The sequence below is a fragment of the Panicum virgatum genome, chromosome 9N (assembly GCF_016808335.1).
Source record: "Panicum virgatum strain AP13 chromosome 9N, P.virgatum_v5, whole genome shotgun sequence".
NCBI classification, from domain to species: Eukaryota; Viridiplantae; Streptophyta; class Magnoliopsida; order Poales; family Poaceae; genus Panicum; species Panicum virgatum.
Genome location: NC_053153.1, coordinates 68728635 through 68756576, shown reverse-complemented (window position 1 = coordinate 68756576; position 27942 = coordinate 68728635). Strand labels below are relative to the sequence as shown.

The window sequence follows — 27942 nt, the reverse complement described above, 5'->3', positions numbered from 1 at the left end:
GGCACTTCTACCAAGTTCATTGAGGCACTGCATGGGAGACGGAGTCTTTAACCTGTATACCCTTATAAAAATTGCTCTTGACTCCGATACCCCTAAAAAGTTTACCATCACCTGTGTATCCTGCTGCGAACTTTTTTTTACCCCTATATTCTTCCATCCACCTGCCGTTAGTATCTATGGTTAAGGTTCCCTGACATGTGGGACCCACTATGTAAAATGTCAATATTGCCCTCGGGGTCGCCCTCCATCCCCTCCCTGGGATCCCGGCGACGCGCGCCTGGGCTGCCGCGGCGAGGCCGCCGTGCGGCATGGCAGCCCCCCACTCGCTTGTCCCCTCGCCTCCTCCCTCGCTCGTTCACTCGCCGCGCGGCCAGGGCAGCCCTTTCCCTCGCTCCCCCCGCCCCCGGGGGACACTGGACAACGCTCTCACGCCACAAGAGCATCGCGACGAATAGGTACTCCCTCATACTACTGTTCATCTTCCTCCTCCCTCATTCTTTCTTCCTTCTTCTTCCTTCTTTGTTCTTTCCGTCGCCCCCACCACCGACCACCTCCTCCGACACCGGCGGCCTCCGCCGCCTAACCGAGCCCGCCATCGTCACGCCATCCCGTCGCCCCCGCCGTCGGCCACCGCCCACCGATTGTCCGGCTCCGCCCGGCTGGCGGCGCTCCCCAGCAACCCGGACCCTCCTCTATGGCCGGCAGACATGGAGCCGCCCCCACCCCAAGCAACCCGGACTCTAAGGCCGCCGCCTCCTGCCACCACCCCAGCCGCCAGCGGCCACTCTGCCGACCTCCCACCCTCCCTGGCCACCCCCTCCCCCAAACCCTAGCTCGCGGCGGCGTCCAGAGGTTGAAGAGGACGGCCCGTGTGCTGCTATCATTGGCCGCCGTGTGCCGGCAGCTGCGGCGAGGCCGGCCGGGGCAGGTCCGCCGGTCGCGCAGCTGTCGCCGCTCGGCCAGAGCGCGACCGGCCAGGGCAGCCGAGTTCCTCCACACCCTCGGCATCAGCCTTCTCACGTGTGCGCCCCGCTTCCCGCGCCTCGTCCTCCTCCCATGCCCGCGCAGAGTGCATGCGGCCGCCATGGCAGCCCCATGGTCGAGCTCCGCCCCCTTCCCAAATTCACCCTATTGAAGCCACCATCCTTCGATTGCTGGCACCATCAGCTAGCCTGTGAGCTCCCCAACCATCCCAACCCACCGGCCATGCCAGCCAAGTGACGAAGGAGCTTCCCGCCAACGAAACCTAGACCACCATGGCCGCCAACTTGACCTCCACGGTGAGCATCTACCTCCCGACCTCCTCTACATGAGCTAACCACAAAAATGGGTTCGCCTCGTCATCCTCCTCGTGGTGCTCCCTCTGGTTTTGGGCATCCTTGCCCTGGTCGCTAGGAACACGGCCGCGCTGCCGCCGGTCAGCCTGCCGTCGTCGCCCGCTCGTCGCATGGCGCCCCTGCGGGGGCCTGCACCACGCCGTCGGGCGCGCCGGCCCCGCCCTGCCACGGTGGCCGCTGCCTCCGCCGGCCGGCCTCTCTCCCTTGCGCCCGAGCGGTGCTGCCGCCCGCCATGGCCGCCGCCCTGGGAGCAGGCGAGGGGTAGCAGGAGCCTATGCAGAGCCTGGGCGCCCTCGTTGTGCCAGCTGCGACGTTGGTTGAGGAGGAGGGCGACAGGTAGTAGGAAGCGGCGACGCGGCAGCTCGCCATCGGGAGCGCGAGGAGAGGAGCTGGGGAAGGAAGAAGATAAGAAGGGTACAACCGTCTTTATCCACCTCCATCAGCCGCCACTGTTAGTCTCCATTCCGTCCAAAAGAGTATAAGGGTAAAAAAATTCGCGCGAGGGCACCCATGTGCGACCAAATTTTTTAGAGATACAGAGGTCAACAATTTGGAGAAACACAAAGTCCAAACTAAGTATATTACCCTCGTCAAGGATATGTACAAAAATATGATGATGTTTGTCCGGATATGTGGTGGCGACTGACTTTTCTATTAACATAGGTCTACATCAGGGATCGGTATTGAGCCCTTATTTATTTGCTTTCGTGATGAATAAGGTCACAAAGGGCATACAAGGTGATATCCCTTGGTGTATGATCTTTGCTGATGATGTGGTGTTAGTTGACGAGAGTAGAGTAGGGTTTAATAGGAAGTTAGAGCTGTGGAGACGCACGTTAGAGTCAAAAGGGTTCAGACTCAGTAGGACCAAGACCGAGTACATGATGTGCGATTTTAGCGCATCTAGGCATGAGGGTGGTGATGTTAGTCTCGGTGGGCAAGTGGTGGCCCAGAATGACACTTTTCGGTATTTATGTTTGATGCTACAAAAGGATGGCGACATTGATGAAGATATTAGGCATTGAATCTCAGCTGGTTGGTTGAAATGACATCAAACTTCTGGTGTCCTCTGTGACAAGAAGGTGCCACAAAAACTAAAAGGTAAGTTTTATAGGACAACGATTCGTCCGGCGATGTTATACGGTGTTGAATATTAGCCTACAAAAAAGCGACATGTCCAACAACTGAGTGTAGCAGAGATGCGGATGTTGCGGTGGTTTTGCGGGCACACAAGGAGGGATAGAGTCCGGAACGAAGTTATTCGGGAAAAGGGTAGGAGTGGCACCAATTGAGGAAAACTTACCCAACATCGGTTGAGATGGTTTGGACATCTCCAACGGAGGACTCCGGAGGTGCCGGTCCGTAGTGGGGTGCTAAAACGTGTCGATAAGGTAAAGAGGGGTAGAGGTAGACCTAAACTGACTTGGGACGAGTCGGTTAAGAGAGACCTGAAAGATTGGGATATCTCTGAGGAAGTAGCTTTGGATATGAGCGCTTGGAGACTAGATATCAATGTGACTGAACCGTGATCTTTGTGTCTTTTGGGTTTCATCTCTAGCCTACTCTAATTCACTTGGGATAAAAAGCTATGTTGTTGTTATTGTTGTTGTAGAGGTCAACAACTTGTATAAAGTATACAGGTTGAGGCGAGGGCAGCCCAAGCCCACCTGCTGGCGCCGATGTTCGCAGAGGGGGCGTCGGTGCCTCGGTGGTGTGACATCGCGATAGTATTGAGAGCCTGATCCCTGCATCAGCAAACACTAAACTAACACTTGCTGGAAGCTAACTCTCGAAATGTTGGGCCTGCCCAAGACTTGAGTTAATGGACAGCCCAGTTCTCCCTCGGGCCCCTTGTAAGAGAGACGGCTGCCGACAGGCCCGCAGCTTCCTTCCGGAGTTCCTCCCGGCCGGTGTCGTCGGCGTGACCGCGTGAGCCCGAGAACGACGAAAATCTGGTTCAGCACGTGCTTCACGCGGCCGCACGCCCACACGCGACACACACAGGCTACACAGCAGCCTAGAGCATTTGCCGAGCCGGGAAAAGAAGAAAATCTCCGCTTCTCCACGCCTCTGCTCCTCCGCTGCGTATGCGTCCCTCTCGTCTCGTGTGACCAGCTGCGGAGCAGGCGACCAGGCATAAACGCCCTGCGCGCGCAGCGCGGCGGCGGCAATGGCGCCCACGGCCTGCCTCCGGTTCCCCTATCTCCCGGCTCGAGCCCCGGCCCGCTCCGCCAACCCGGCCGCCACCTACCCGTCGCCCCACCGCCCCTCCCTGAAATGCAGCGCCGCCAACGGCGACAGCTCCATCTCCAGCCCCAATTCCATCTCCATCTCCCCGATCTCGCCACCGCGGGCGACGGTGGCGGACGGCGTTGAGTCGGCGGATGCCAACGGGCTGCGCCGCCCGCCCGCGCCCGTCTCCGGCCTCACCGTCCCTGGCGCCCGCGATTCCCACTGGTTGCCTCGTAAGTCGCGCGGGCTCGGCGACGCTCCCGTTAGATGATTCCGGTTTGTTAATCACTTGATTCCGCGGTAGCTGCGTGTGGATTTATTTCTTTTTTATTTTTCAAATGTGTTCAGGGCCGCTCACTAGTGCGGACGTCTTGGATGCGAATGGGAAGGGACTCAAGGTTGCTTACCAGGTGCTCGACGAAACGCGTCTTCTGTTTCAGTTTTTACATCGTCTGTGCTTGTGTGTTTCGAATTATCTTAATGGGACTTTGAGACTTTGAGTCTGGTTATGGACTTATGGTGTCTGATTCAGGGTTGCCCTGGGGCGTACAGCGAGGCAGCAGCAAAAAAGGCATACCCGAATTGTGAGACTGTGCCCTGCGAGCACTTCGATACTGCATTTCAGGTAGCTAAGTGTGTTGCTTGTTGAAACACATATCCTAGTTAGTTTACCTAATTCATATTGTAGTTTTGGAAGAAGGACGTCAAATTGGAGTGGTTAGATATTTTGATTTATGAAATATATCAAGCAATTGTTCATGCAGATGATATACATGTTGCTTTCGTTGATAGTAATTCGTCCAAATAACCTATCACTAGCACATGATATACATAAACTGTTGCCTTATTTAAACACCGTTGTGCTGGGAAAAAATTCTCTTGGCAGCAATAGTTGTTCATGCAGATTTAATCGTAGTTCTGAAAATGGCCCAAACCTGGGTATCTGCTTATATATTATTTATTAATTGAGGTAGATAAGACTAAGTCACTTGGCATGTTAAATTGTTAATTTCCTGGAATAGGCTACTAGGGGAGCACCTCTTTTACTGCCATTGTAGCATGTAACAGAATCTCTTTCTTTTTCCTGAAACCAATTGTTGTTTTGTCAAGAGAGGTTAGTAGCAAATGTAAATACTATAAGAATTGGAGCTCAGGTTTTCTATTTTCCCTTCAGACACTTATGTAGTCATTTTGTTTAAATGTATAGTCACATAGAATGAGGTATTGTAGTCAAGGAATAGATATGAAAGATTTTTTTTTGTGCATGTTCCTTTGACAGGCTGTTCAAAACTGGGTGGCTGATAGGGCTGTACTGCCACTTGAGAATTCATTGGGAGGTAGCATTCATCGTAACTATGACCTTTTGCTTCGGCATAGTTTGCACATTGTTGGAGAAGTTCGCCTTGCAGTTCGTCATTGCCTGTTAGCCAATCCTGGCGTGAAGATTGAAAACCTGAAAAGTGCTATGAGTCATCCCCAGGTGAACTGTTTGGTTGATCTGGCATTAATACCGTTTATTCTTTTTATTTGGCGGAGGTAATCATGCAAACATATCATTTTCTTTTAATTCTTAGGCTCTTGCGCAATGTGAGCACACATTGACAGAGTTAGGAATCGAGCACAGAGAAGCTGTTGATGACACTGCTGGCGCAGCAAAGGTAGACTGATGTTTTCTTCACCTGGAAGAGTCATGTTTTAATGCGCATATCTCTCTTTTTCTCATTATTGTTTAGCAAATCTTTTGAATTTTTTGATAGAATGTGATTTCAGTTACTCATCAAGTGAACTCTCTGTCGTCAATCATAACATGTCTCTTCCTTCCTAGTTTGTTGCAGAAGAAATGCTCCAGGACACTGGTGCTATTGCTAGTTCATTGGCTGCCAAACTGTATGGACTAGATGTTCTTGCTGAGAATATTCAGGTATAGTGAACTCATGTTAAAATAGTAAAATAAGAGAGAATGTTCTGTTTGTTCTCAACATTTACCCTATCACTTCCTTTAGGATGACAAAGATAATGTCACCCGTTTTATGATGCTAGCTCGAGAACCCATCATACCTCGCACTGATAAACCATTCAAGGTACGAATCATTGTGCAAACTTTTTTTCATCTTCAATTTAGCTGCCTGGACCCGACCCGCGCTGTATGACAACCCTGCTGATCTGTTGTATGGTCGTTTTACCAGACTAGTATAGTCTTTTCACTAGAAGAAGGGCCTGGACAGCTCTTCAAGGCTCTTGCTGTATTCGCACTGAGGCAAATCAATCTGACAAAGGTCTGCCCAATAACTTTGTCTTGTCACATTTATGCATGTTGTAGAAATGATTCACTATATGCTCGTTTTTTTAATGGATTTGCAGATTGAAAGTCGTCCACACAAGGAAAGGCCTCTTCGTGTATCCGATGACTGTCTATTAAAGTTAGATGCCAAACCTGTGGCCTTCTAAATTATTCGATTTCACTTCCTGCAATTATACATGTTTACGAGCATTACCTCTGATGTTTAGATCCTACTAACCCATTCAATCCTTGGTTGCATCAGGAACTTCGATTACCTCTTTTATGTCGACCTTGAGGCTTCAATGGCTGATCCAAAAACTCAGAATGCTCTAGGAAATTTGAAGGTGCTCTTTCTTGGTTAGTACTATCTGGTCAAAGAGAACTGCGCTCATGTTGCTTTATTCACAGGAGTTTGCAACCTTTTTAAGAGTCCTGGGAAGCTATCCTACAGATGTGAATGAACCTTAGATAGCAAGTATCTACAGATCACATGCTGGTGAGTAATGAATACCTGTGTCTGCTGTTTTGTCAGGAAAGTAGAGCATTTTTTCGATTTTAAATGGGTAAAAACATGCCAGACCTATTTGAATGTGATTGAAGTTGAGTAACTCAGGAACTATCTGTTTTAGCTTCAGATTGTGGATTCAGCTTTAAAACGCTAACAAATGCAGTGTTTTTTAATCAGATTGATAGAATCCAACCTCCTTAACCCTACAATACACAAGCCACATCCCGCCAGCTTTCAGTTTTTAACAAACAACTACCTTGGGGGGTTATCGTGATCTAGAGAAAATACGATAGATCTTAATGGTACCAATTTGCATGAAAACATTTACAAAATTGTAGGCTTATTGTTTGGTTAAAATTATGAAGTTTGAATCTCGAAATCTTGTTGCACCTTATGGAAAAATGGAGGGAGTGCTAGGCTTTTGTGTATCATATCTGTTCCTGTAGTTGCTTGGGTCGAGTTGAAGTAGAATACTGAGCTTCATGTGGAGATTGTGTGATTAGATTTAAATTGATAGGCTAATTTTTTTGTTAAAGATTATGAAGTTTGAATCTAGAAACCTTGTTGCACCTTATGGAAAAAATGGAGAGAGAGTACTGGGTGTGCATATATCTGATAATTTATGAATGTGGAAAGTTTTGTCGCTACACTAATAATTTATTTCCTCAAGGATTCTATTTCACAATTGTCTTCTAATCCAGGATTTGCAGAAACTGGGTGAAATGGGCAGGCAGTTGGAAAGACAGGAGCAATTATCAGCCTACTGGTAATTTTGATGGGGCAAAATGGATTATCTGCATTAGAATTGTAGAGCATGGGAGGCATGCATTTGGTTATGATATTGGGAAGAAGATCACATCTTTTGCTGCTGATGTTCTTCTATGCAAGGACCGAGGAGGATACCTTAAAGAGATGATTTCTTTTATCTCCAATTATGCAGGAGCCTGTTAGAACGCATATATAGATCAAGGGTTGGATATTTGATTTGTGAAAAACAGCTATAGCAGAATAGTTTTGTGTGTTAGTTTGGTTGTTTAAACCCTCCTGCTGCCTAAAAAAGTTTATGTGTTTTAATTGAACTGTTTTGTCATTGCGGCAAGCAATGATCCTGTCATGTGCACTGTAGTATCATGGCAAAATTCCAAAGAACTGTTGTGTTTCCTTGTTCATTTGGATGACTCTATGGGTGCTCTTTCAGTCTATGCCTCCGGGTCAGACGATGGCCAAACTTTCCGTGCGTGGAAGAAAGGCTGTTTGGTTCGTTGCCTTTATCTGTGCGAGGTCAAATGGGTCTGTTGTTAATTTTGTATAGTCTACAAGGTAATTGCCTGGAAGTTGACTCCAGTTTACAACCTGCTACTCTGTAACTGATGTTTAAGTATTGGTGCGGAGCTGGAGAATAATCTTTTGTGGAGGAAACATTCGAGCAACCCACATGGTCTTCTCGCTTAGTATATGATTATGCTCTTCACTCCGAGCTCTACCATGTGCTCTCCGGTCTCCGTCCGTTTATTCTGCCTTTGAATAACTGGAACTTTAAGAGACAGTCAAAGAATATGCGAGGAATTACCGGCCTCGTAATGACTGCACCGGTGTTGGCCGTCACTCCTCGTGTAACATCTCTTATTCTCTCTCCAGGATCATCAAGCATCAGCAATCCTGTCAGTGTCAGGTTTTACCGAGTAAGAGAACGGACGCGTGGAGACGACGGGAACTGGGTACCTTTGGTAGGTTGGAGTTGGGGAAAAACTAGGTCAACGGCTCGGCTTACTGCCGAATACGGGCTTGTACACATGGCCTGGTGGCCTAGTTTCTTCGGATCTCGTGAGGAAACGGTCTCGGGCCCGTTCGCGTACAGTTCGTGCTCTCTTTCCCCCACTTGACCGTCGTACGATGTAAGCATGCTTGTAGCATTTTCCTCGTTGATCAGAGCCCCGAGCTGACCCCACTTCACACACAAAGGGCGATGATGAGTAGAGGGAAGAGGATAGAGAACCCATTCCTCCGAGCGCTCGGAATATGCCTCCCCGCTCAGCGCCTCGCCTCTTCTCCCTCGAGCTTCGTCGCCCTTTTTCCGATGCCGAACCTGACCGGTCTCATCCCCATCCTCATCCCACAGTTCGGGCAGCGAACGTCCACACCACCGGTCGAGGTCGCGGATAACTTAGGTCATGTTTGGAACCGCTCAACTCAGATTTTAAGCGAAATAAACAAAATAATCCCGCCAAACGTGCTGATTATCAACTGGCTTATTTCCAACGCCAACGCCAAAAAATCCTCCGTAGCACTGCGTTTTGAAACGCGGCTCGACCGTCGCTTCTCTGGAAACGCGAGGCTTTTTCCCTCAGAGACCCTCGGCCCCTTCTCCCGCACCCGAGCAGATCTGGATCGGGGGGCGCCGCCCCTCTCCCTCCCTACCGCCGGCCGCCGCCCCTCTCCCACCCTAGCGCCGGCCGCCGGCCTCTCCTTCCTCACTGACGCCGGCCCCGTCCCAGTCTGCCTCCCTGCTGCGCCCGCCGGGAGGCGCCACCGGCCTCCCCTCCTCCCTGCTGCGCCCGCCGGGAGGCGCCACCGGCCTCCCCTCCTCCCTGCTGCGCCCGCCGGGAGGCGACGCCGGCCTCCCCTCCTCCCTGCTGCGCCCGCCAGGAGGCGCCGCCGGCCTCCCCTCCTCCCTGCTGCTTAGAGGTATAGCAGTCATTTTATATACAGGACAGATAATCTACCAGCAATAATCAGGACAGCCAAACACCTTGCTTATTCTAGACAGCAGATTCTCCAGACCGCAGTTTATCAGATAAGCCTGCTCAGCTTATAAGCGAGTTTCAGAAAAGCGGTCCCAAACAGGGCCTTACAGCACTGGTAGCAAGCGCGTCGCTGTTGAGTGTATGGCTGGGCTGGCACGCGCAATAGATCCAACCACGAGGCTAGGTGTCACCAAACACCGTCACCTGGCCGTCGCCAGGTCGGCCGGGTTCGTATCCGGCGCGGCGTTCTGTCTCTTGCTCCCTGCGAGAGTAGGGTTGGCAACGGGTACCCGAAACCCGAAACCCGATGGGTTTTTGCTCCATTAGGGCACGGGTTTGGGTCAATTTTTCGACCCGTGGGTCTGCTAATGGGTAAAAAGTTAGACCCATCGGGTTTACGGGTATGGGTCTGGGAACATTGAACCCGAACCCGTAAACCCGTGGGTTTTTTCCACCCGGTCCACAAATCAGATCTCTTATTCTGGCCCAAAACGGCCCAAGTAGCCCAACCCAATATAGATGGTATAAAATATCACAGCCACCCTCAAACCCTAATCCTATTCCCCACCCCCAGCAGCCACACGCCCCAAGCGGCCAAGCCCCTTGCAGCGCCCAACGGCGCATCGGCAGGACTGGCCATGCGGCGCCGCTCGGCCGCCCGCCCTCCGCTCCTCATCGCTGCTTGCTGTATGGTGCTTCTCTCTCTCTGATACACTCTCGATCTCTCTCTCTCTCTGACTCTCGATCTATCTCTCTCTCTCTGACTCTGTCTCTCTCGATCTGGTACATACGCAGGAGCTTTCAATTTAATTGGTTCGAGTCATGTGGTGTTGTTCTTTTGGGGGAACCTTCAAGCAGCAAGTAACAAATCAAGAGCCCTAGATGCAAGCCTGCAAAGAACTATTGATGGCCCTCTCTCCTTTTGATTGAACTGTGATTTGTCAATAGCAAATTGTAATGAACTTGTAGACTTGTAATACTACTTGCATGCTAATCTCTTTTGCTTGCTGCTGATAATATATGGGCATATGGCTTGTGATTCTTGTGATTCTGTGAATGTGCGGCTGCCATATCGTGGTGGGGAACCTACTATTATCGGGCACGGGTCACCCGTGGGTCGCCCGTGACCCGAGCGGGCACGGGTTTGGGCAAAAACCTGAGCCCGTGACGGGTCACGGGTTTCTTCGCGGGCGGGTTTCATGTTCGCGGGCACGGGTTTGGGTTGACAAAATCCAGCGGGTTTGTGCCCATTGCCAACCCGAGAGTCATCATCAGGCCGAGCACAAGTTTGGCGCGTTGCTCCGCTCCTGCTGGTTGAAGATGAGCGAGCACGTACACGCACGCGCACCCGTGCCACCGGACCGGGCGACCGGGTCGGCGGGTCCACGAATTAGGCAGGCAGGCAGGCAATCACTCTCACTCGTGCTCGGCCCGTGCCGGTGCTGAGCAGAGCGTAGACGTAGCCGTCGCACCGGCTGTAGCTAGTATATCATTTTTGTACTCGCGGGGGAGGCGAACGAGCGCTAGCTCGGCTGGTGGAGTGCGGCAGCGAAAATCACCAGGTCGGGGGTTCGATACCCGGCTCGCATAGGCCCTGTGTACGGGTAGGGCGGGTAGGGCAGGAGTTCGGGGGTTTTTGCTTGGCCTACTGTAAGAATGTTATTCTACCTCTCAAATAATATCGTAGGGGCGGTCTCACCCCCGCAAGTCAAAGTTTTTTTTTTATACTCGCGGGAGAGACCCGATCAGCGGGGTGCGGAGCTGGGCTGGGTTTCCTGAGCGGCCGGTGCTGTTGTGCTCGGCTGCCGAACGAGCTTCCGAAGTCGTTGCCGATTTGCGCCTCCCTGCCGAACTTTACAGACCAAACGCACCTGTCGACCTTGTGGGGCGTGCTAGTTAGGAGTTAGGAGTCATGATCGCTGGGAGGCTACTGGTGTTAAATTTAAGAGGCTGAATTGTCCTCTAATCTTGTAGTTGATGACGACTATTGTCGCCAAAAGGAAGCTTCAACGCAAATTTTTGCACTGATTTAATCTTGTAAAACATATGATGTGGCCATTTAAACTTATGTGTCCGCAAATTACATCACAGATAAACGTATGAAAACAAAACACTACTACTTGATAGATTCATACCAGTCCGTATAACCTTTGAACAAATCATTACTCCGCATGCATAGTAGTATGTTTTTTTCTGAACTCTTCATCAATTAGTTCGGTAAAGCACTAAAGCTCAATCTTCTTCCACTGCACAAATTTAAAGATCTGTAGACGAATTTATATCCAACCCCACTATAGATATCTATAGGCCGGTAGATATCGCCTATAGCCACCTTGTAGCTCGATGCACTAGGGATAAAATGATGCATTTCCCGTTTGAAAACCACCCAACCCTAAACGCCGAGCTGCCAAACAATATGAAAAGAAAAGAGTAAATTCACTATATGCCATTGGAAAATAGATGTGATCCCTTATATGACATTGAAAATTACCTCATCCCTTCTATGCCATCATTTATAATTTTCCATCCCTTCCATGTCATTGCCGTTAATTTCTCTAACAGATCCGTTAAAAGGTACAGGGAAAAAGACAACAATACCCCTCCGTTTCCTCACCGCCATTTTTTTCCCCGAGCGCCCCGCCCCTCCCATCCCCGACGCCAATCCCGCGTCCCCATGACTCGCCGTGGGGCGAGGGCGCGCCGGTGCCGGAGGGGAAGGAGCCGCGCCTCCCTTGCGCAGGCCCCGCGCCGCGCGCCCCTCGCGCGGGCCCCGCGTGCCCCCTCGCGCAGGCGCTAGCGTGGGCGGCACTAAGCGCGGCGGGCGCTAGGGCCGCCTGCCTCGCGGGAGTAGGGCGGGCGGGCGAGCGCGGACGGCTGGCGGCGAGCCGTCGCCGGACTCCCTCTCCGCCAGGTGGAACGTGCGCCCTTGCGTCTCGCTGGAACCGGCAGCGGCTCCAAGCCTACCCCCGCGGCAGCAGCCAGACCCGCGGGGCTCCAGACGCCGCGTTCCCCGCCGGCCGCCGGCCGCCGCGATAACGTGGCCCTCCGTGCCCACGCTAACCGCGGCCGCCGTGGCACTCCGCGAACGCACCAAGGGGCGCGCGGCCACCCTTCCCGCCGCAGCCCTTGGCAGCGCTGGCCGCCGGCCGTCGCGGCCCTCGCCCGCCCTCGCGCTCCCCGTCGGCGCCGCGGCCGCCACGCTCGCGCTCCCCGCCGGCCGCCACGCTCGCGCTCCCCGCCGGCGCCGCGGCGGCCACGCTCGCGCTCCCCGCCGGCCGCCGTGCTTGCCGCGGCCCTCACCAGCGGTCATGCTGGCTACTGGCTGCTGGCCGCCGGGGCCCTCGCCCCCGCGCGCGCTCCCCGCCGGTGCCGCGGCCGCCGCGCTCGCGCTCCTTGCCGATCGTCGCGACCGCCACGGCCCTCACTGGCCGCGCCGAAGACGATCTCCTCGTCCGGCGCCAGGTGCCACGCGCGGGCGAAGCACCGCAACATGAAGAACGCCAGCGCCTGGAACTTCGTCACGGCGGACACGCCGGCCGCGTCCCTCGCCGCCAGGAGCTCCTGCCGCGCGCGTTCCTTGAGCCCCAACACCGACCCCTCAGAGAAGTGCAGCATCCGCTCGCGCATTGGCGGCGCCGGCAGCCTCTCGACGAGCGACGTCTATTCGCGGGGGCTTAGCAGGGGCGCTGGGCTCCGGATGGGGATGGGCAGCAGGGGCGTCGGGCCATGCAATAGGCAGGGGTGAAAACGTCCCAGCACAAAAAGATTGACGGTGTTAACCTTAGAATTTAACGGCAATGGCATGTAAGGGATGGAAAATTATAAATGATGACATAGAAGAGATGAGATAATTTTCAATGACATATAAATGATCACTTCTATTTCCCAATAACATATAGGGAATTTACTCAAAACAAAACCAGCCTACATGAACACGCGAGCGAACAGCGCAGCAGAAAGAGAAGCCGGAGAGGATCTCCCCTGCGAGCTCCGTCCACCCACCGACAGAGGGGGCGCGCGCGGGCGTCTCCTCCCCGGCTCCTCTCATAAACGCAGGCTCACGCGGACGCCTCCGCCTCGCTCCAAGCCCAAGCCCAAACCCACCAGTCCACCACCACCAATTCAACTGCGACCCGACCCGACCCCCGCACGCATTCCCACCTCCTCCCTCCCTCCCTCCCTCCCTCCCCCCAGATCTCTCTCCCCCCTGCGCGCGCGCGCCGGGGTGCTGCCTTCGCCGGCGGCGGCGACGACCGAGGACCGCCATGACGGCGAAGGGCGGCGCCGCGCCGTCCCCCGGCGGCACGGGGGCCGCGGCGGGGACCGGGCGCCTCTTCACCGTGGGGCTCGTCACCGCCTGGTACTCCTCCAACATCGGCGTGCTCCTGCTCAACAAGTACCTCCTCAGCAACTACGGCTTCAAGTACCCAATCTTCCTCACCATGTGCCACATGTCCGCCTGCGCCCTGCTCTCCTACGCCGCCATCGCCTGGCTCCGCGTCGTGCCCATGCAGCTCGTGCGCTCCCGCGTCCAGCTCGCCAAGATCGCCGCGCTCAGCCTCGTCTTCTGCGGCTCCGTCGTGTCGGGGAACGTCTCGCTGCGGTACCTACCGGTCTCCTTCAACCAGGCCGTCGGCGCCACCACGCCCTTCTTCACCGCCGTGTTCGCGTACGTCATGACCGTCAAGCGCGAGTCGTGGGTCACCTACCTCACCCTCGTGCCCGTCGTCACCGGAGTCATCATCGCCAGCGGCGTAAGTTACCGCCTGCTCCGCTTCCTTCTCTCTCGGTTCGGTAGATCTATCGGAGTTGGGGTTGGATCTGGGGGGGAATTCTGGTTTTCCTGGCTCGGAACTCGGTAAGAGTGGGATCGAGCTGGCGGCGAGAGGTGGATCTGTCGTCTAACTATAATTGGAGTAAAATGACAAGCATCTAGCCTCAGTTCATTGGAATATTGGATGGTGTTCCCTTCGTTGGGAATAGGATTTTGGGATCATCAGATAGAAACCATTCATTGTGTGTCGTGATGCCTGTAGATTATATCTCAGGCGCTGGCTATTTGTTAGGGCCAAGTGGTCAACTTTCATAACAGCTGTTCACTATCTATGTGATCAGCTGGAGAATAATCCAGCTGACTGAGCTTTATCAGCTGATCATTTTTTAATATTTGTTCCCTCAGGAAATACTACAGGGACAGCTGTGAAATTGCAATTGTGAAATGTTAATGCTTTAATATTCATGGAACCTGAATCGTGTCGTTAATTGTGTCATTGTTAGGTTTATTCCTTTGTGTTCTATGTAATATGAACTACACTGTATCATAGCTACTTTGTGCAATACGGCATACTAGATTAGCAAAGCCTCGGATGACTACTGGAGGCACTTACCTATAATAATGTGGGGAATCTTGTGTTAATGTGTAGCATCTCAGTATAGAAGTTCTTGCTATCAAAAAATCTTTAGGAGGTATATGATTCTCACAAGTATATATATCTCAAAATGTTGATCAAGTGGATATCCTAGAGCTTTGTATGCATCACTCATGCATGCTAGTATGTACGAAGTAAAGCTGTTGTTGGACCTAAGTTTTTTACATCAACTAATATGGAGCATACAAATTGAACTTCCAGGGTGAGCCAAGCTTTCATCTGTTTGGATTCATCATGTGCATAGGAGCCACTGCAGCAAGGGCGTTGAAGACGGTTTTGCAAGGAATTCTTCTGTCTTCTGAGGGGTAACTCCATTTTCCCTTTTTTATGAATTCGCTACATTGCTTTGTATTCATATACTAGTTTCATTTTGCACATTGTGTGGATTCTGAGTGTTTCTTTTTGCTGATATCGCGCAGGGAGAAGCTTAATTCTATGAATTTGTTATTGTACATGGCTCCAATAGCTGTTATTCTCTTGCTTCCTGCAACTATCTTTATGGAGGACAATGTTGTTGGCGTTACAATTCAGCTGGCTAAAAAGGATTTCACGATTGTTTGGTTGCTGTTGTTCAATTCCTGCTTGGCATATTTTGTTAATCTGACCAATTTCTTGGTGACCAAGCATACTAGTGCACTGACTCTACAGGTACGAAATGCTTTATTACCCATCAATTCATCTTTCCTGCAGAATTTAATTCAGTTAGGGTTTAGTTGCGTGCGAGATGTTTGACTTTGGCTTTTCTCGCTGAAAGTTTTAGGGTTTAAAAATGAAGTTGCATCTGTTAATTATCCATGATCCTGCATCACTCACGAGCCACATAGACACATCTTAATTTTTATCCACATTGACACATCTCAAAATTTATCAATGCTATTTAAGATGTGTTGGGTAATGGTACTTAGATCTACCTACATCCCAAGTATCGAGTAATATTCGACCTTTTTCAACCCCTTTAATTTGCTGTTTTCACTGAGCTAGAAATACACAGTTGTTGTCTTGTGCAAGTATATAGCTAGAAGTACTTAACATTGAATCTGAACTATACATGACTCAAATTGGGACTGTAATTGGCTAAAGTATAGATTTGCTGCACTAATAGCTAATGCTTTTAGTGTCTTTTACTGGAAAATATTTGGAAACTGAATTGATTAGAGATCTGTCAGAATTGAATGTTATTGGTCTTAATTTTTTGGAGATCTACTGCACTTCCGAAAATCCATTTTAAAGAAGTAACATATGTACCTTACTGTCCTACGAATAAGACATGTGAAACAAGTAAAGCTTTCTACTCATCTTTTAGATGTATACATCATATTGCTCTAGATTGATTTATTTACCACATGCTATAATGTCTGTTATAGTTTGCCTTAAATTATGGTTTAAAAGAGATTTGACATCGATGTCTCTCCAGGTTCTCGGAAATGCAAAGGGTGCTGTGGCAGTTGTCGTCTCAATTATGATATTCAGGAATCCTGTGTCTATAACAGGAATGCTTGGTTACACTCTCACAGTTATAGGCGTTATTCTTTACAGTGAGTCCAAAAAGCGCAGCAACAAGCCGTGAGCACCCTAGAAGACAGTAAATATGGCCATCCTTTCTTTGTCCGGTCAGTGCCCAGAGCTAATATATGATGGGGAACTACACCGGGGCGGTTGCAACAAATCCTATGCCCTTTGGCGCCTCAGTGATTGGACATTGAGGATAGAAGTCCAATAATACCTGTAGTGTTCCCTTGGCATCTGGGAGGCATTTTGTTTTGCTAATGGTGATGATGGATAGAATATAATTTTTTTGTGTTAGAGAATTGTGGCTCACACTGCCAGAATTGGTTAATACGTTTAGTTCTTGGAAATTGTCCTCTTCTATTTGTCTGCTGTTGTAAGTTCCATTTCTTTTGTTCTGAAGACTGCCTGTACCAAACTTTGCTCCAGGACCTCCTAATATATTATGACACTGAATTTAAGCTCAACTAGTGTGACTGTTGGTGTATTCTCCTGCTATGTTGTAGTTTGCCTTATCAAATGACTGCCAATATGCAGTCTATATTGTTGGTTCAAGATTATATCCAACTGTCGACAGTTGGTATCGTTTTTGCATGAAGAAAAATTCTTCTGTTGGATTTTTCTTATCATTGCAATCGTTAAAAGTTAGGGCGTACAGTAGACTCACAGGGATGGTGCTATACTGCTATGAACCCTGTCAAATGCTGCATGTTTGGACGCATGAGTTTTGCTCTAACCGAAGCTGCGCAAAGAGCACGTCCGTGTATTGATAATGCATGTTAAAGTACTGCGTTTTTACTGATAGTGTCGGTTTATGTATTGGTTTGGAAGAACATAAAGGTAGTACAATTCTACAAGGACATTGGTTTCAGGCTTTTATGTTCTGATTTTAGTCGTATCTGTATTTGGAATGCTCAAGTTCATTTCCAGAGGTTGGTGATCTGCTGTCGATCCAACTCGGCAAATGGAGAATGATTCGTGACTGCGCGAACCTGTCATTTCTGGTCATTCTATGGACTGAGCATTCCTGGTGCCTGCCAGCCTTCAACTCGTTAAGAAAGCACAAAAAGTTCAACTGCGGGTCTACAACTGCACTCCTATGGAATCTGTAAACGTCCTGCTGTCGCTACATACTCCCGAGGTATACCTGCTGACAATTTGAATTGTTGTAGCGTATGATAATTTGTAGTCTCAGGATGCGTTTAGTTTCTAAAAAAATTGTATAGTACCTGTCACATCGAATTTTTGGACACATGCATAGAGCATTAAATGCAGTTGAAAAAAATAACTAATTACATAGTCTATCTGATTCCTACAAGATGAATCTAATGATGCTAATTAATTCATGATTGGACATTAATTGTCAAATAACAACGAAATGTGCTACAGTAGCCAAATCCAAACTTTTTCACCAACTAAACACCCCCTCAATGAATAAGGAAAGATTCTGTCATTTCTGGTCAATCTAGCCACTTGCATCCTGTAGGCTGTAGCTTCAGTGATTCACCGTCGCAAAATCTGTCTCCACGCTGTGCTGTCCTTACAAGTCTACAGAACTACGAGCAACGAGCTCAATCAGCGACTCTGTTTGCGATTAAACGGTTGTTCTTCAAGCACACACGAACAGACAAAAGGATGACGACGAAAGATTGTGACATCATTATTACTGATCGAGGTTCACTGCCCCCCTGCAGCGATCGGACTACTACAGACACTGGTAACGGGTTTACCATTGGAAAAATACGGTGGTAAACGAGAGACGAATCGAATCATTTGTTACAGTTTTTTTTTTGCGAGGTTTCTTCCTTGCCGGTGGTCGCGCTCCCCCACACGACGAGAGTTAGAGACAGAGGGAATTGAACGAATGCAGTGCGACGGCCTTCACGCGCAGCTTTGTTAAACCCACCAGAGCACCTTCGGCCTCCTTCCCCCTTCCGTTGCACCGCCGCTCACCGTCGCCAGCCAGCCGTCACCGCCGCGCGCGCGTGCGCCTTCAGCTGCAACCCGTCACCTGCTCCACTGCGGGTACACACAGTACGAAAAGATGCGGCCGGGGCCATCAGCTCAGCTGGACTGGACGAGATGCCCGATCGGCCGGGGCCAACTTGGCACGGCAGGGGAGCGTCATGGCGCCGCGCACATGCGACGGCCATGATGCCCGATCGGCCGCACATGCCAACTTGGCACGGTTATTTGATTTGATTTTATTTGGGTGTTGTGTGGCGGTGTTTGCTACCTTTGGGGGGAGACGCCATGACGGTGGGCTTGGAGATGATGGCCGGGACGGTGGCGACGGCGGCAGCCGAGGCCGGCGGGAAGAAGTGCGCGGCGGGGACGCCCAGCCCCTGCGAGCCGTGGTACTGGTAGTGATAGAACGGGTACACGGGCATCATGCCGTTGGGCGCCACCATGCCGCCCTGCGCCGCCGCCGGGTACGTGAAGTGCCCCTGCAGGTAGGACCCTGCCGTGCCGGCGGCCGCCGCCGCCTGGCCTAGCTTCTGCACCCGAAAAAACAGTGCGATTAGCACTTTGCCCACCAATCAGGCAGTAATAATTGTTAGTGAGAGAAACGGTGCAGCGCAGGGGAAGAAAAAACCGAGAGAGATCAGGTCATTTACCGCGTTGTAGCTCAGGTCAGCGACGTAGTTCGGCGAGTACCTGAACAGAAACACGTCGCCCAAAACCACACATCGATCAGTACCGGTAGCACGTAGTTTAAACCGGTAAAACATGTCAGAAAAAAAACGACGGATCCATTGTCTGGTAGTAGTTAATCTACTAGTTTAGTAACTGTTTAAAGCGTTCAACTAGGGTGCTGAGCTGAGTCCTTTGGCCTAACACATGGCCAGTAGCATTATTAATCTGCCCCTCCTTTCCCTGCCGCCGTGCAGGCCGGCACGTGGGCACGTGCGAGCACGACGAGGCAGCAGCTGTCCCAGCCGGGCGCGCGGTCCGGCGGCCCACAGGTCCAGCCTGTGCCCGCGCCTCGTGCCCCGTCGCGTCGCGCGCTCCGGACCGGCCCGCTGCCACTGCCACACCATGTGTGTGCGCGCGCCCACGCTACCGGTGACCGGTCGTCCGGTCCCCGCCGCGCCCTCCTGCCCCTTGGCCGCCGCATGCCGTCCCGTTCCAGCCGGCACGGCACCTGGCTGCGCAGACAATTCGCGGCGCTCGAGGCGCGTCTCTCTCTCTCTGGGCTCGATCCAAAACGTCGCGCGCGGGGGAATTGGAATTTGAGGCAAGGAGCGGGGGTGCGGGAACGTACCCGTAGGTGGTGGCGGCGGGGTAGAACGGGAGCACGCCGTGGTACTGCTGGTGCGCGGCGTGGGCGTAGTGCGCGGCCGACGGCGGCGTCGTGGAGGGGTGGTAGTACCACGGCACCGGCGAGACGCCCCTGGACCCCACCGCGATGGCTGCACTCAGGTGGAATTCGCGGCAGCCAAAGGCATGTGATCCCTCGTCAGTACCCACGTTAAACCGGCAGTGATTAGCCGAGCAGTGACAGGGGCAGCAGCGTACCTGGCGCGGGCTGGTGCGGGGACGGGAGCGCGGGCGCGTGCGGCGCCGGGGTGGCCGGCAGCGAGGGGCGGAGGAGGTGCAGCGGCTGGGGCCGCGGCTTGGCGCCGAGGGAGGCCAGGTTGCAGTTGGCGCGGCGGCCGTTGATGACGGGGGTGGCGTCCTCGCACGCCTTCTTCGCCGCGTCCGCCTCCTTGAACGTCACCTGTCGTATCCATGCGTGCAGCCAGGTTTAGATCACGCGCGAGCGCTCGGGCGTCAGAACTCAGAAGAGGAACGCCACCGACTCCATGCGACAATGCATGACCGGCGAACGGGCTAGATTAAACTAGGGAGGGAGGGTGGATGAGAGGGGCACTGACGAAGCCGTAGCCCTTGGAGCGGCCGGTGAGCTTGTCGGAGATGATGACGGCCTCGAGGATGTCGCCGTAGCGCTCGAAGTGCTCGCGGAGCGTGTCCTTGTGGGTCTCCCACGCCAGCCCGCCCACGAACACCTTGGTCAGCGTGGTGTCCCCGAACGGCGCCGGCTGCGCCAGCGGCAGGGGATGCGGCTGCGGCGCCATCATCGTCATTGCCGGGCTGGCCGCGCGCTGCCGCTCCTTCCCTTCCTCGAGCGGACCGGAGCTCGACGACGAGATGCGCGCGAGGGGGGAATGGGGATGCGAATGCAGGAGAGGCGACTGGGCGGGGTGCGGGGGTTTTATATCGAGCGGAGTTTGTAATTCCGGGGGAGGGAGACGTGGTTGGGCGGGCGGATAACGGAAACAGGAGAGAGGGCTACTCCTGGTCCTCTAGGCTCTAGCCTGGCAACAATTGGCCTCTGCCCCTGCTGCTCTGCAACTGTAACAGAAAAGGGCTGCATGTCTTCTTCTCCCTCCAGGTCGTGCGTGATTAACCACGCTACTCTCTAGTTAAAAAGCAAAATTAATACATCATCCATGTGTCTCTCTTGTAAAATTTCCTAGTTGTTACGTCAAAACTAGTTGTAAGTTTACAATCTGTTTCTCCTCTCCTCCTTGTCATTATACAAGTTCATAAGGAGACCATCCATTTGTTTACGGTACAGACTGCCGGGTCGGAGACAGGAGCAGCTGGGGCGCGTGGCCAGCCGAGCCGAACCGGATCGGCAACGAGCGAGGTGGACGAGCTGTAAGAGCGGGTGGGGAACAGCTGGCCTCGCAGCTGCAGTCTGCAGAGCCTGACTTTAACCACACAACGTGCTGACCCCGTTCCATTCCCTCCCTCCCTCTCCCCCGCTTTCCTCGCCTAGTATTTCAACCCCCCCCCCCCCCCCCCCCCCAATTAACAATTCGTGTTGATCCGGCGAGCCCTTCTGAAAAGGAATCCTTTCCGTTTCCTTTTATACTAGTAGTGCTTCGTAGTAAGCGTGAGTATTATATTGTGTATACAGTAGCAGTCTTTAAAGCGTTCGACGCGTATTTTTAAGAGAGAGAGGGGGGGGGGGCAGCGTACACGGTAGTACTACACCAGAAAGACACATCTTATCGGTAGGGGGAGAACGCACGTGACGGTCTGATGGTCGTTCCTCGGCAGGAGAACACGACGAGACTGACACGCCCGACCAGGAGTACAAACGGCCGTGACCACAGAGTATTAGATCCGCAGCGCTGCGTACGGTTACTCGTGTACGTATATACGCGCGCATCGCAGGTTTTATACGTACGCAGGTGCTGGCAACAGCCACTCCGCTGGCGCTGACGTAAACTCTCCACTACTCCAGGCGGTCCAGGCAAAGATATATGTTTTCAAACCGAGAAGGGTGCTGGCAGCTGGCCTTTCTCCTCCGAGAGAGATCCCGAGCATCCTCGTCCGGCGGCCGTGTCAGCTAGCGTTCCCCGCGAGACTTGAAAGTTCATTTCGTTTTCGGCAGATCCAGCATTTCGTTCTGTTTGTACTAGCTATAGGCAGGACGGGATCTCGCATCAGCTATTCAGCTCGCGGCCGAGGAGGCATGGCATGGCAATTGGCAAAGGCAGCGCAAAAGCAGATCGAGGCTGCGGGTGACGCCAACGCCGGGCCCGGCGAGGCTGCGGGCAGCGCGGTCCCGGCAAACCCCTCCTAGATCGCACGTGAGAGGGGGGCCGGAACACCTCGATCGCGCCGTGACCGTCCTCCCGGCCTCCTCCCTCTACCTCGGCCGATCGACGACGGACCCGTCGCCGTCGTCGTACCCTCTGCCCACCGCGCGCGCGATCGCCGGCGCCCCGTTCCCTCGTCTCCTCGCTTTTCTCGTGAAGCTATAGCACCAGCAGGCCCTGGCGATCTGGCCAGCGAGGCAGCGCCCCGCGCGCGGCCAGGTACATACATCTCCGGTCGCCGTCGTCGTTGTATGGTGCCCCATTCGCCAACGTACGCGCGCATGTACGTACGTCCAGTGCTTTAGGACTCCGCTTGGGGCATTGCCTTGCCAGCCTGGAGACCTGATCTGAGCTGCCCCGGTTCGGTTGGCCGCATACGGGAGCCTCGCAAATGCATGGACTGAAGCCTGCCAGGCACGCCTCACGTGAGCGCGCAGATTATTTTTAGATAAAGAATAATCAATCCGGTCTCTATGACGAGGCATACACAGCCAAAGAAACAAAGTTTGAAAAACAAAAAATGCACACCAAACTCTAGAAAGACCCAAAACTATTGGAAGCGATAGACATACTTCCACCCTCCTTTAACTAAATCAAGAGCAACTGTCTCAAGATGTCTGCTCAAGCTGGAGAGCGTCCTTGGCGTGCACATCACGCTGCTATTGAACCCAGAACCGAAACCAGTATGTTCCCCTGAAGATGACCTGCAAAATCGAGTTAACTTTGATTTTGTTAAAAATAATATCATTGCGACATCTCTAAATCGCCCAACAAATAGCAGCAACCCCCACCCAGATGACATTCCTAATCTTTTTAGATTGATTAGACAGCAAAGAATTAAACATATGGCGCATTGATCTTGGTGGCGTTAAACCTGTAGCATAAAAGATAATCCTCCTAACCATTCTTGCATAAGGACAATTCAAGAAAAGATGTATAGTCTCATTACTATTACATCCACAACATTTTTGGCTTCTTGTCCAATTCTTCTTAGCAAGATTGTCCTTAGTTAAAAGTATCCCCTTTGAAGAAACCAGAGGAAAATCTTAATCTTTAGAGGAATCTTCAATTTCCATATCATCTTATGTCTAAAGGGTGGTTGACTATCTAAACAGTGCAGATACAAAGATCGAACAGTAAAAGACCCTGATTTGGTCAAATTCCATCTAAACGTATCCGACCCACTCACCAGTTGAACATGATCAATCTGTGCTACAAGGTTTTGACATTCAACCAGTTTGGTATCCACCAAAGCCCTCCTAAAATATAAATTGAGTGGCCTTGTGGCCATGACACTGGCCACAGTCGCATGAGGATTCCTCACAACCTTGTAAAGTGATGGATATTTATCTTTGAATGACACTTGTCCTTCCCATACATCATCCCAGAATCTAGTCTTGCTCCCATCTTTAATAGTGAAGGAGCTATGGGCAAAAACCACATCTTTGATCTTCATAAGCTCTCTCCAGAAATGAGAGTCATAAGGCTTTGCCTTCACTTGCGTGAGGGATTTGAAACCTAGATATTTGTTCGTTAGTAAGCTTTGCCAAATACCATTGGTATTAAGCAAATTAACTAACCATTTTGCCAGCAAGCATTTATTCTGCAGTTGCAGATTTAAGATGCCAAGTCCTCCTTAATCTTTAGGACGACATAATATGTCCAATTTGGCAAGTCGAAATTTATGCTTATTCGACGAGCCTTGCCAAAAAAATCTCGATCTAAAATGGTCAAGATTTTTTAGTACCCCTTTTGGAATTTCAAAAAAGGACATCATGAATATGGGAAGGCTACTTAGTATCGAATTTAACAAGACCAAACGGCCCCCATAAGACAGGTACTTAGCTTTCCAACAAGAGAGTTTTTTCTCAAAACGTTCTTCAACCTTTCCCCACTCAGAATTGAGTAGCTTGCGATGGTGCATTGGAATTCTCAAATATCTAAAAGGATATTCCCCAGCATTACAACCAAAGAGATCAGTGTAGAAATCCTGCATCTCTTTAGTTGTCCCGTAGCAAAAAAATTCACTCTTGTGGAAGTTCATCTTTAACCCGGATAACTGTTCGAAAGCACAAAGCAACAGCTTAAGATTTTTAGCTTGTTCCAGGTCATGATAAATGAAGATGATGGTGTCATCGGCATACTGTAGGATAGACAAATCATCATCCAAAAGGTTAGGTATGACTCCCCTTATTTGACCATCGTCTTTCGCCCTCTTAATGATGAGAGCCAGCATATCTGCAATGATGTTAAATAAAATGGGTGACATATGATCTCCTTGACGGAGCCCTCTCTTAGTTTGGAAATATGGACCAATTTCGTCATTAACTTTGATCCCCACATTTCCACCAGAAATCATCCCTTCAACCCATCTACACCACTTAGGAGAAAACCCTTTCATGCGTAGCGTTTGTTGAAGGAATGACCATTTTACTTTGTCATAGGCCTTTTTAAAGTCAATTTTAAAAATGACCCCATTTTGTTTTTGGTATGCAGTTCATGGATAGTTTCAGTTCATAGATAGTTTCATGTAAGATGACTACTCCTTCCATGATATTCGTGCCTGGTAAGAAAGGAGTCTGCATAGGCCCCACCACTGTACGTGAGCGCGCAGATACCTCAAGGACATGTATGTATGCTGTACACGGGGGGTATAAATATATGGTACGTGTACGCCGTCACGCGACACGGTTGCACGCACTGAACATTTATTTATTTCCTCGTGAGAAATAAAAAAGCAATCGGCTCCTTTCCTTTACAGGTTTGTTTTAGGGCTTGCAAGATCGGCACCTATTCGTCCCGATCCTTTTGGCAAAGCAAATTGACCCCTCAAAAAAACTTAAAAGGCCCAGTCAAGAGAGCCGACAATTTGTCCAAGGGATCATGCAGAAATGCCGTTGCTCAGATGGGAATCTCGAATTTCTTTTCTTCAGCGCCAGCGCCCGGATGCTAGCATGTGAATCAGTGACTGTGATGGGCGGCAACAGCAGCTGTTTTACAGAGCAAAGATGATCGAGCGAGTTACATCGTACTATCAGAAAGATACGACGATACGGTTTTGGACGCAACGCGGGGAGGAGGCTACCGCGTACCTACGTGGCTGATTCAGACTGTCATCAGCAGGCAGCGAAGGGCATGTGGTCCCATCGGCGTCTGTCGCCACGATCTAACGCCGCTGTAGCTGCTGGGTGCAATGCCAGTGCCACCGTGGCATTGTACATTTGAATCTCTTCCATCTGATCAGCTATTGCCATTGATCCATCTGTTTACCCTTCCCGATGCACTCATTGGTCAGTGGAGTTACTCTGACCGAGTAGGTAGGGGGGACCGGGGGCGCGTAGGCAACATCAGCAACCCAAAAACAACTGAGGCGTGTTTAGTTCTGTTGCAAAAAAATTTCCAAAGGAATCTTACTAATTTGAAGTACTAAATGAAGTCTATTTACAATTTTTTTTTCTCAGATGGGTTGTAAATCGCGAGACGAATCTAATGACGCTATTCGTCTTGCGATTTACCGGCCATACATGCCAAAAGTTTTATAAATAGACTTCATTTAGTACTCTATACATGTGTCGAAATATTTAATGTGACATTTTTTTTTGCGTTTAAAGAGTTTACGGGTCGGATCCAAACAGGGCCTGGAACCAAACTTTTTTCAGAAATCCCTATCACATCAAAAGGAATCTTACTATTTTATAGTATTAAATAAAATCTGTTTATAAATGTTTTTTTACAGCTGAGTGCTTTTTCGCGAGACGAATCTAATGAGCCTAATTAATTCATAATTTGCTACAATGATACTACAGTAACCATCCGCTAATCATAGATTAATATACCTCATTAGATTCGTCTCGCAATTTAACCCCAGGGTTCTGCAGTTAGTTTTATAATTAACTTTTATTTAATACTTCTAAATACTAAACAGTTCCAGGGACTTAAAAAAAATCCCTAACCAAACAACCCCCTAGTCTCCTAAAAAACAGCAAGTCTCCTGTCCCATGCGTGCCTGCACCCAGAGTCCCAAACAGGCAAACACCAATTTACACCATGGCTGTGTTTAGTTCCCTGAAATGCACTGTAGCGTGGGGAAAATACACTGTAGCACACTGTGGCACTTTTCGTTTGTTTGTGATAGATATTATTCTACCATGACCTAACTAGGCTCAAAAGATTCGTCTCGCAACGTACATCAAAACTATGCAATTAGTTTTTTATTTACCTACATTTAGTACTCCATGCATATGTCATTTGCTACATTTAATGTTTCGATGTGATGGAGATGTGATGTTTTTTGTGGGGGTTTTTGTGGGAACTGAACACAGCCCATCACGTCCGCTGACGGCCCCCGACATCAGCGCAGCAACACCAGCGTCGCGTCGCCTGCTCGCCAATTGCCAGCGCAGACTGCAGACCGCAGAGCATGAGCAGACCAGATCCACGAGCCAGGGGCGGAGCTAGGTAGAGTTTGGGGGTGCCCAGTCACCCACGCCGAAACAAAAACTCAATGCTAATCATTAAATTTCCACCTTATAAATTAGAAAGTTAGCAGTAAAATCATGGACAAAGCACCCCCTCCATTGGAGCCCAGCGGCCAAAGCCCACGTGGCGTACTACGCGAGTACCGTGACGCACTGACGCGTCATTGGCTCCTCGCGTGCTCCAATCTACACCGGCGGCGCGCGGCGATGCACGACCGAGCTAGGGGACGGGCGGGCCGGCGCGATGGCCGGGCGGGCGCGCCAATGCAAGGATTGGCAGGATCGCGGGAATCCGGCCGCCCGTCTCCGCCGCGACGCGCACGGCGCAAGCCCGCAGTGGCCGGGGCCGGATGGTGGGCGGGGCACATGCTCCCCCGCCCGCGAGATCCTCTCCTCGCCGTCCCCCCGGCCCGGCCTGTGGCCTCCGCCCGGGCAGTCATCCACTATTCCACTGCATGCCGCGCCCTGCGTGGCCGCAACGTGGGCAACTGTAACTCCTGTCCACATGCCCGGGCCGGACGAGGCGACCGGTGGCCCGGCACCACCGGCAGGCAGGCAGGGAAAGGGATCCGCTGCAGTTCGGTAGCCTGCAGTTGGGCCACTGACAGGTGGGCCTGTATGTGTGGGGCCCATGTGTCAGGGACACCACTGCAGGGCACTCAACTGCAGCGGATCTCGTTCCGGCAGGCAGGGGGCATTGCAGCACTACTGGACTGCGCTGCACTGCCGCGCTGGAGCAGTCTGGAGAGGGATCGATGGATCACGTTGGTAGGTTTGACTGGACCGGCGGGGGATCGGAGCGGAGGCCGGAGGGGACTGCTCGCGCGAGGAGCTGTGGAGCACGCGGTAGGGACAGGGTCGGGATGGGAGCTAGCTGTAAGACCTGAGAAGTGAGCTGGTGGGAAGAAAAGGGCTGAGGGGGGAGTGGAGTGAGAGGGAGTCGTTCCCACTAAACAACGCCGGGGTGATCATCATCAGATGGGGTTTACAAAAGCTGCCAGGACGGGCACCGGGCAGCAGGCAGTGTTTCACAACTTTGCATTATCGTCTATTATACTACGGACGACAGTTGATGGCCCATATGTGGCCATGTATGGATGGGTGCTGCTAGTAGTTCTTGTCTGGCCGTGCATGCAGTAACTTTTGTGCTCCTCATCAATTTGGCCCGCGATGTAGCCTTTTTCTATGGCTCACGCGTACGGCTAACTGCTAATAAGCTTCTGAAACCTGAAAAAGGCTGCGGTTTGCATGTGTAGATAGTTTTTCTCTGAACGATATATTCTGCTACATGTACATATACAGCTGAGAAGCTGTAGCTCCAAAGTAAATTTCCAAAGTGAACACAGGCAATTAATTCAAGTACAGAGCCTCTGAAGAAACTTGTCTCTGACAGGTACATCCACTACCTGCTGCTTAATATAAGTACGTACGTAAATGCTAATCAAGGGTGCATGCACTTGCATGTGCCATGTGGTAGTAATAAGAACAAGGAAGCTTGACGAGGAAGATGAAGCTAAGATACCATGGACGCAAATAATTAAACTAATGTCTAAAAAAAAATACGCCTATGACGGGCATGGCCACACGTCGAGGCGCTCCCGCCTCTCCAGCCTTTTAACTCCATCGGTCACGTACGTCCTGATGGTGCACATGCGCGTGCGAGCTGGCCGGCAGGCGGCAGGCATCCCTCTGGAGACCATTTGTCTCTCTGCTCCGCTCCGATCGAGTCATGCCACCACGTTGGAGAGGATGCAACTCAAGATGGGCCGGCGGTGTGTCGCTTTGAGGCCCCCCACCCACTGCAGCAGTACC

The 27942-nt window shown here is 51.4% G+C and overlaps 3 protein-coding genes and 1 long non-coding RNA gene across 5 annotated transcripts; 3 read left to right on the top strand and 1 right to left on the bottom strand.

The window, feature by feature from the left end:
- Nucleotides 1-3374: 3374 nt before the first annotated feature.
- Nucleotides 3375-7527, top strand: LOC120687205 (arogenate dehydratase/prephenate dehydratase 2, chloroplastic-like). Of its 2 annotated transcripts, none has more exons than XM_039969198.1 (12): nucleotides 3375-3802; nucleotides 3918-3979; nucleotides 4102-4194; nucleotides 4849-5049; nucleotides 5144-5227; nucleotides 5395-5490; nucleotides 5573-5650; nucleotides 5756-5845; nucleotides 5931-5989; nucleotides 6113-6194; nucleotides 6259-6346; nucleotides 7069-7527. In XM_039969198.1, the coding sequence occupies exons 1-11, from the start codon at nucleotides 3508-3510 to the stop codon at nucleotides 6316-6318; spliced, it is 1200 nt and encodes a 399-aa protein (XP_039825132.1). In that variant the 5' UTR covers nucleotides 3375-3507; the 3' UTR covers nucleotides 6319-6346; nucleotides 7069-7527. The 2 variants fall into 2 exon arrangements, with proteins under 2 accessions (XP_039825132.1, XP_039825131.1); XM_039969197.1 differs by having other exon boundaries at nucleotides 3377-3802; nucleotides 7060-7527.
- Nucleotides 7528-9628: 2101 nt separating this feature from the next.
- On the top strand, nucleotides 9629-10150 carry LOC120687208. The gene is made up of 2 exons (XR_005680654.1): nucleotides 9629-9789; nucleotides 9898-10150. It is a non-coding gene; the product is annotated as an uncharacterized LOC120687208 (long non-coding RNA).
- Nucleotides 10151-13177: 3027 nt separating this feature from the next.
- LOC120687207 (probable sugar phosphate/phosphate translocator At3g11320) lies at nucleotides 13178-16504 on the top strand. Its single transcript, XM_039969199.1, has 4 exons — nucleotides 13178-13856; nucleotides 14733-14836; nucleotides 14951-15179; nucleotides 15946-16504. The coding sequence occupies exons 1-4, from the start codon at nucleotides 13368-13370 to the stop codon at nucleotides 16096-16098; spliced, it is 975 nt and encodes a 324-aa protein (XP_039825133.1). The 5' UTR covers nucleotides 13178-13367; the 3' UTR covers nucleotides 16099-16504.
- Nucleotides 16505-17673: 1169 nt separating this feature from the next.
- On the bottom strand, nucleotides 17674-20281 carry LOC120692781 (probable RNA-binding protein ARP1). The gene is made up of 6 exons (XM_039976166.1): nucleotides 19916-20281; nucleotides 19557-19758; nucleotides 19303-19450; nucleotides 18656-18695; nucleotides 18274-18535; nucleotides 17674-18056 (listed from the first exon to the last, which is right to left on the bottom strand). The coding sequence occupies exons 1-6, from the start codon at nucleotides 20123-20125 to the stop codon at nucleotides 18031-18033; spliced, it is 888 nt and encodes a 295-aa protein (XP_039832100.1). The 5' UTR covers nucleotides 20126-20281; the 3' UTR covers nucleotides 17674-18030.
- Between the last annotated feature and the right edge of the window lie 7661 nt (nucleotides 20282-27942).

Coding starts and splice junctions, on each gene's coding strand:
- LOC120687205 (XM_039969198.1), top strand. CDS start 3,508: ATGGCGCCCACGGCCTGCCTCCGGTTCCCCTATCTCCCGGCTCGAGCC. Junction 5,050..5,143: donor GTGCTATGAGTCATCCCCAG/GTGAACTGTTTG, acceptor TTTAATTCTTAG/GCTCTTGCGCAATGTGAGCA. Junction 6,195..6,258: donor ATGCTCTAGGAAATTTGAAG/GTGCTCTTTCTT, acceptor CTTTATTCACAG/GAGTTTGCAACCTTTTTAAG.
- LOC120687207 (XM_039969199.1), top strand. CDS start 13,368: ATGACGGCGAAGGGCGGCGCCGCGCCGTCCCCCGGCGGCACGGGGGCC. Junction 13,857..14,732: donor GAGTCATCATCGCCAGCGGC/GTAAGTTACCGC, acceptor TTGAACTTCCAG/GGTGAGCCAAGCTTTCATCT. Junction 15,180..15,945: donor CTAGTGCACTGACTCTACAG/GTACGAAATGCT, acceptor ATGTCTCTCCAG/GTTCTCGGAAATGCAAAGGG.
- LOC120692781 (XM_039976166.1), bottom strand. CDS start 20,125: ATGACGATGATGGCGCCGCAGCCGCATCCCCTGCCGCTGGCGCAGCCG. Junction 18,696..19,302: donor CCCGCCGCCACCACCTACGG/GTACGTTCCCGC, acceptor GTTTCTGTTCAG/GTACTCGCCGAACTACGTCG. Junction 18,057..18,273: donor CATGGCGTCTCCCCCCAAAG/GTAGCAAACACC, acceptor GTGTACCCGCAG/TGGAGCAGGTGACGGGTTGC.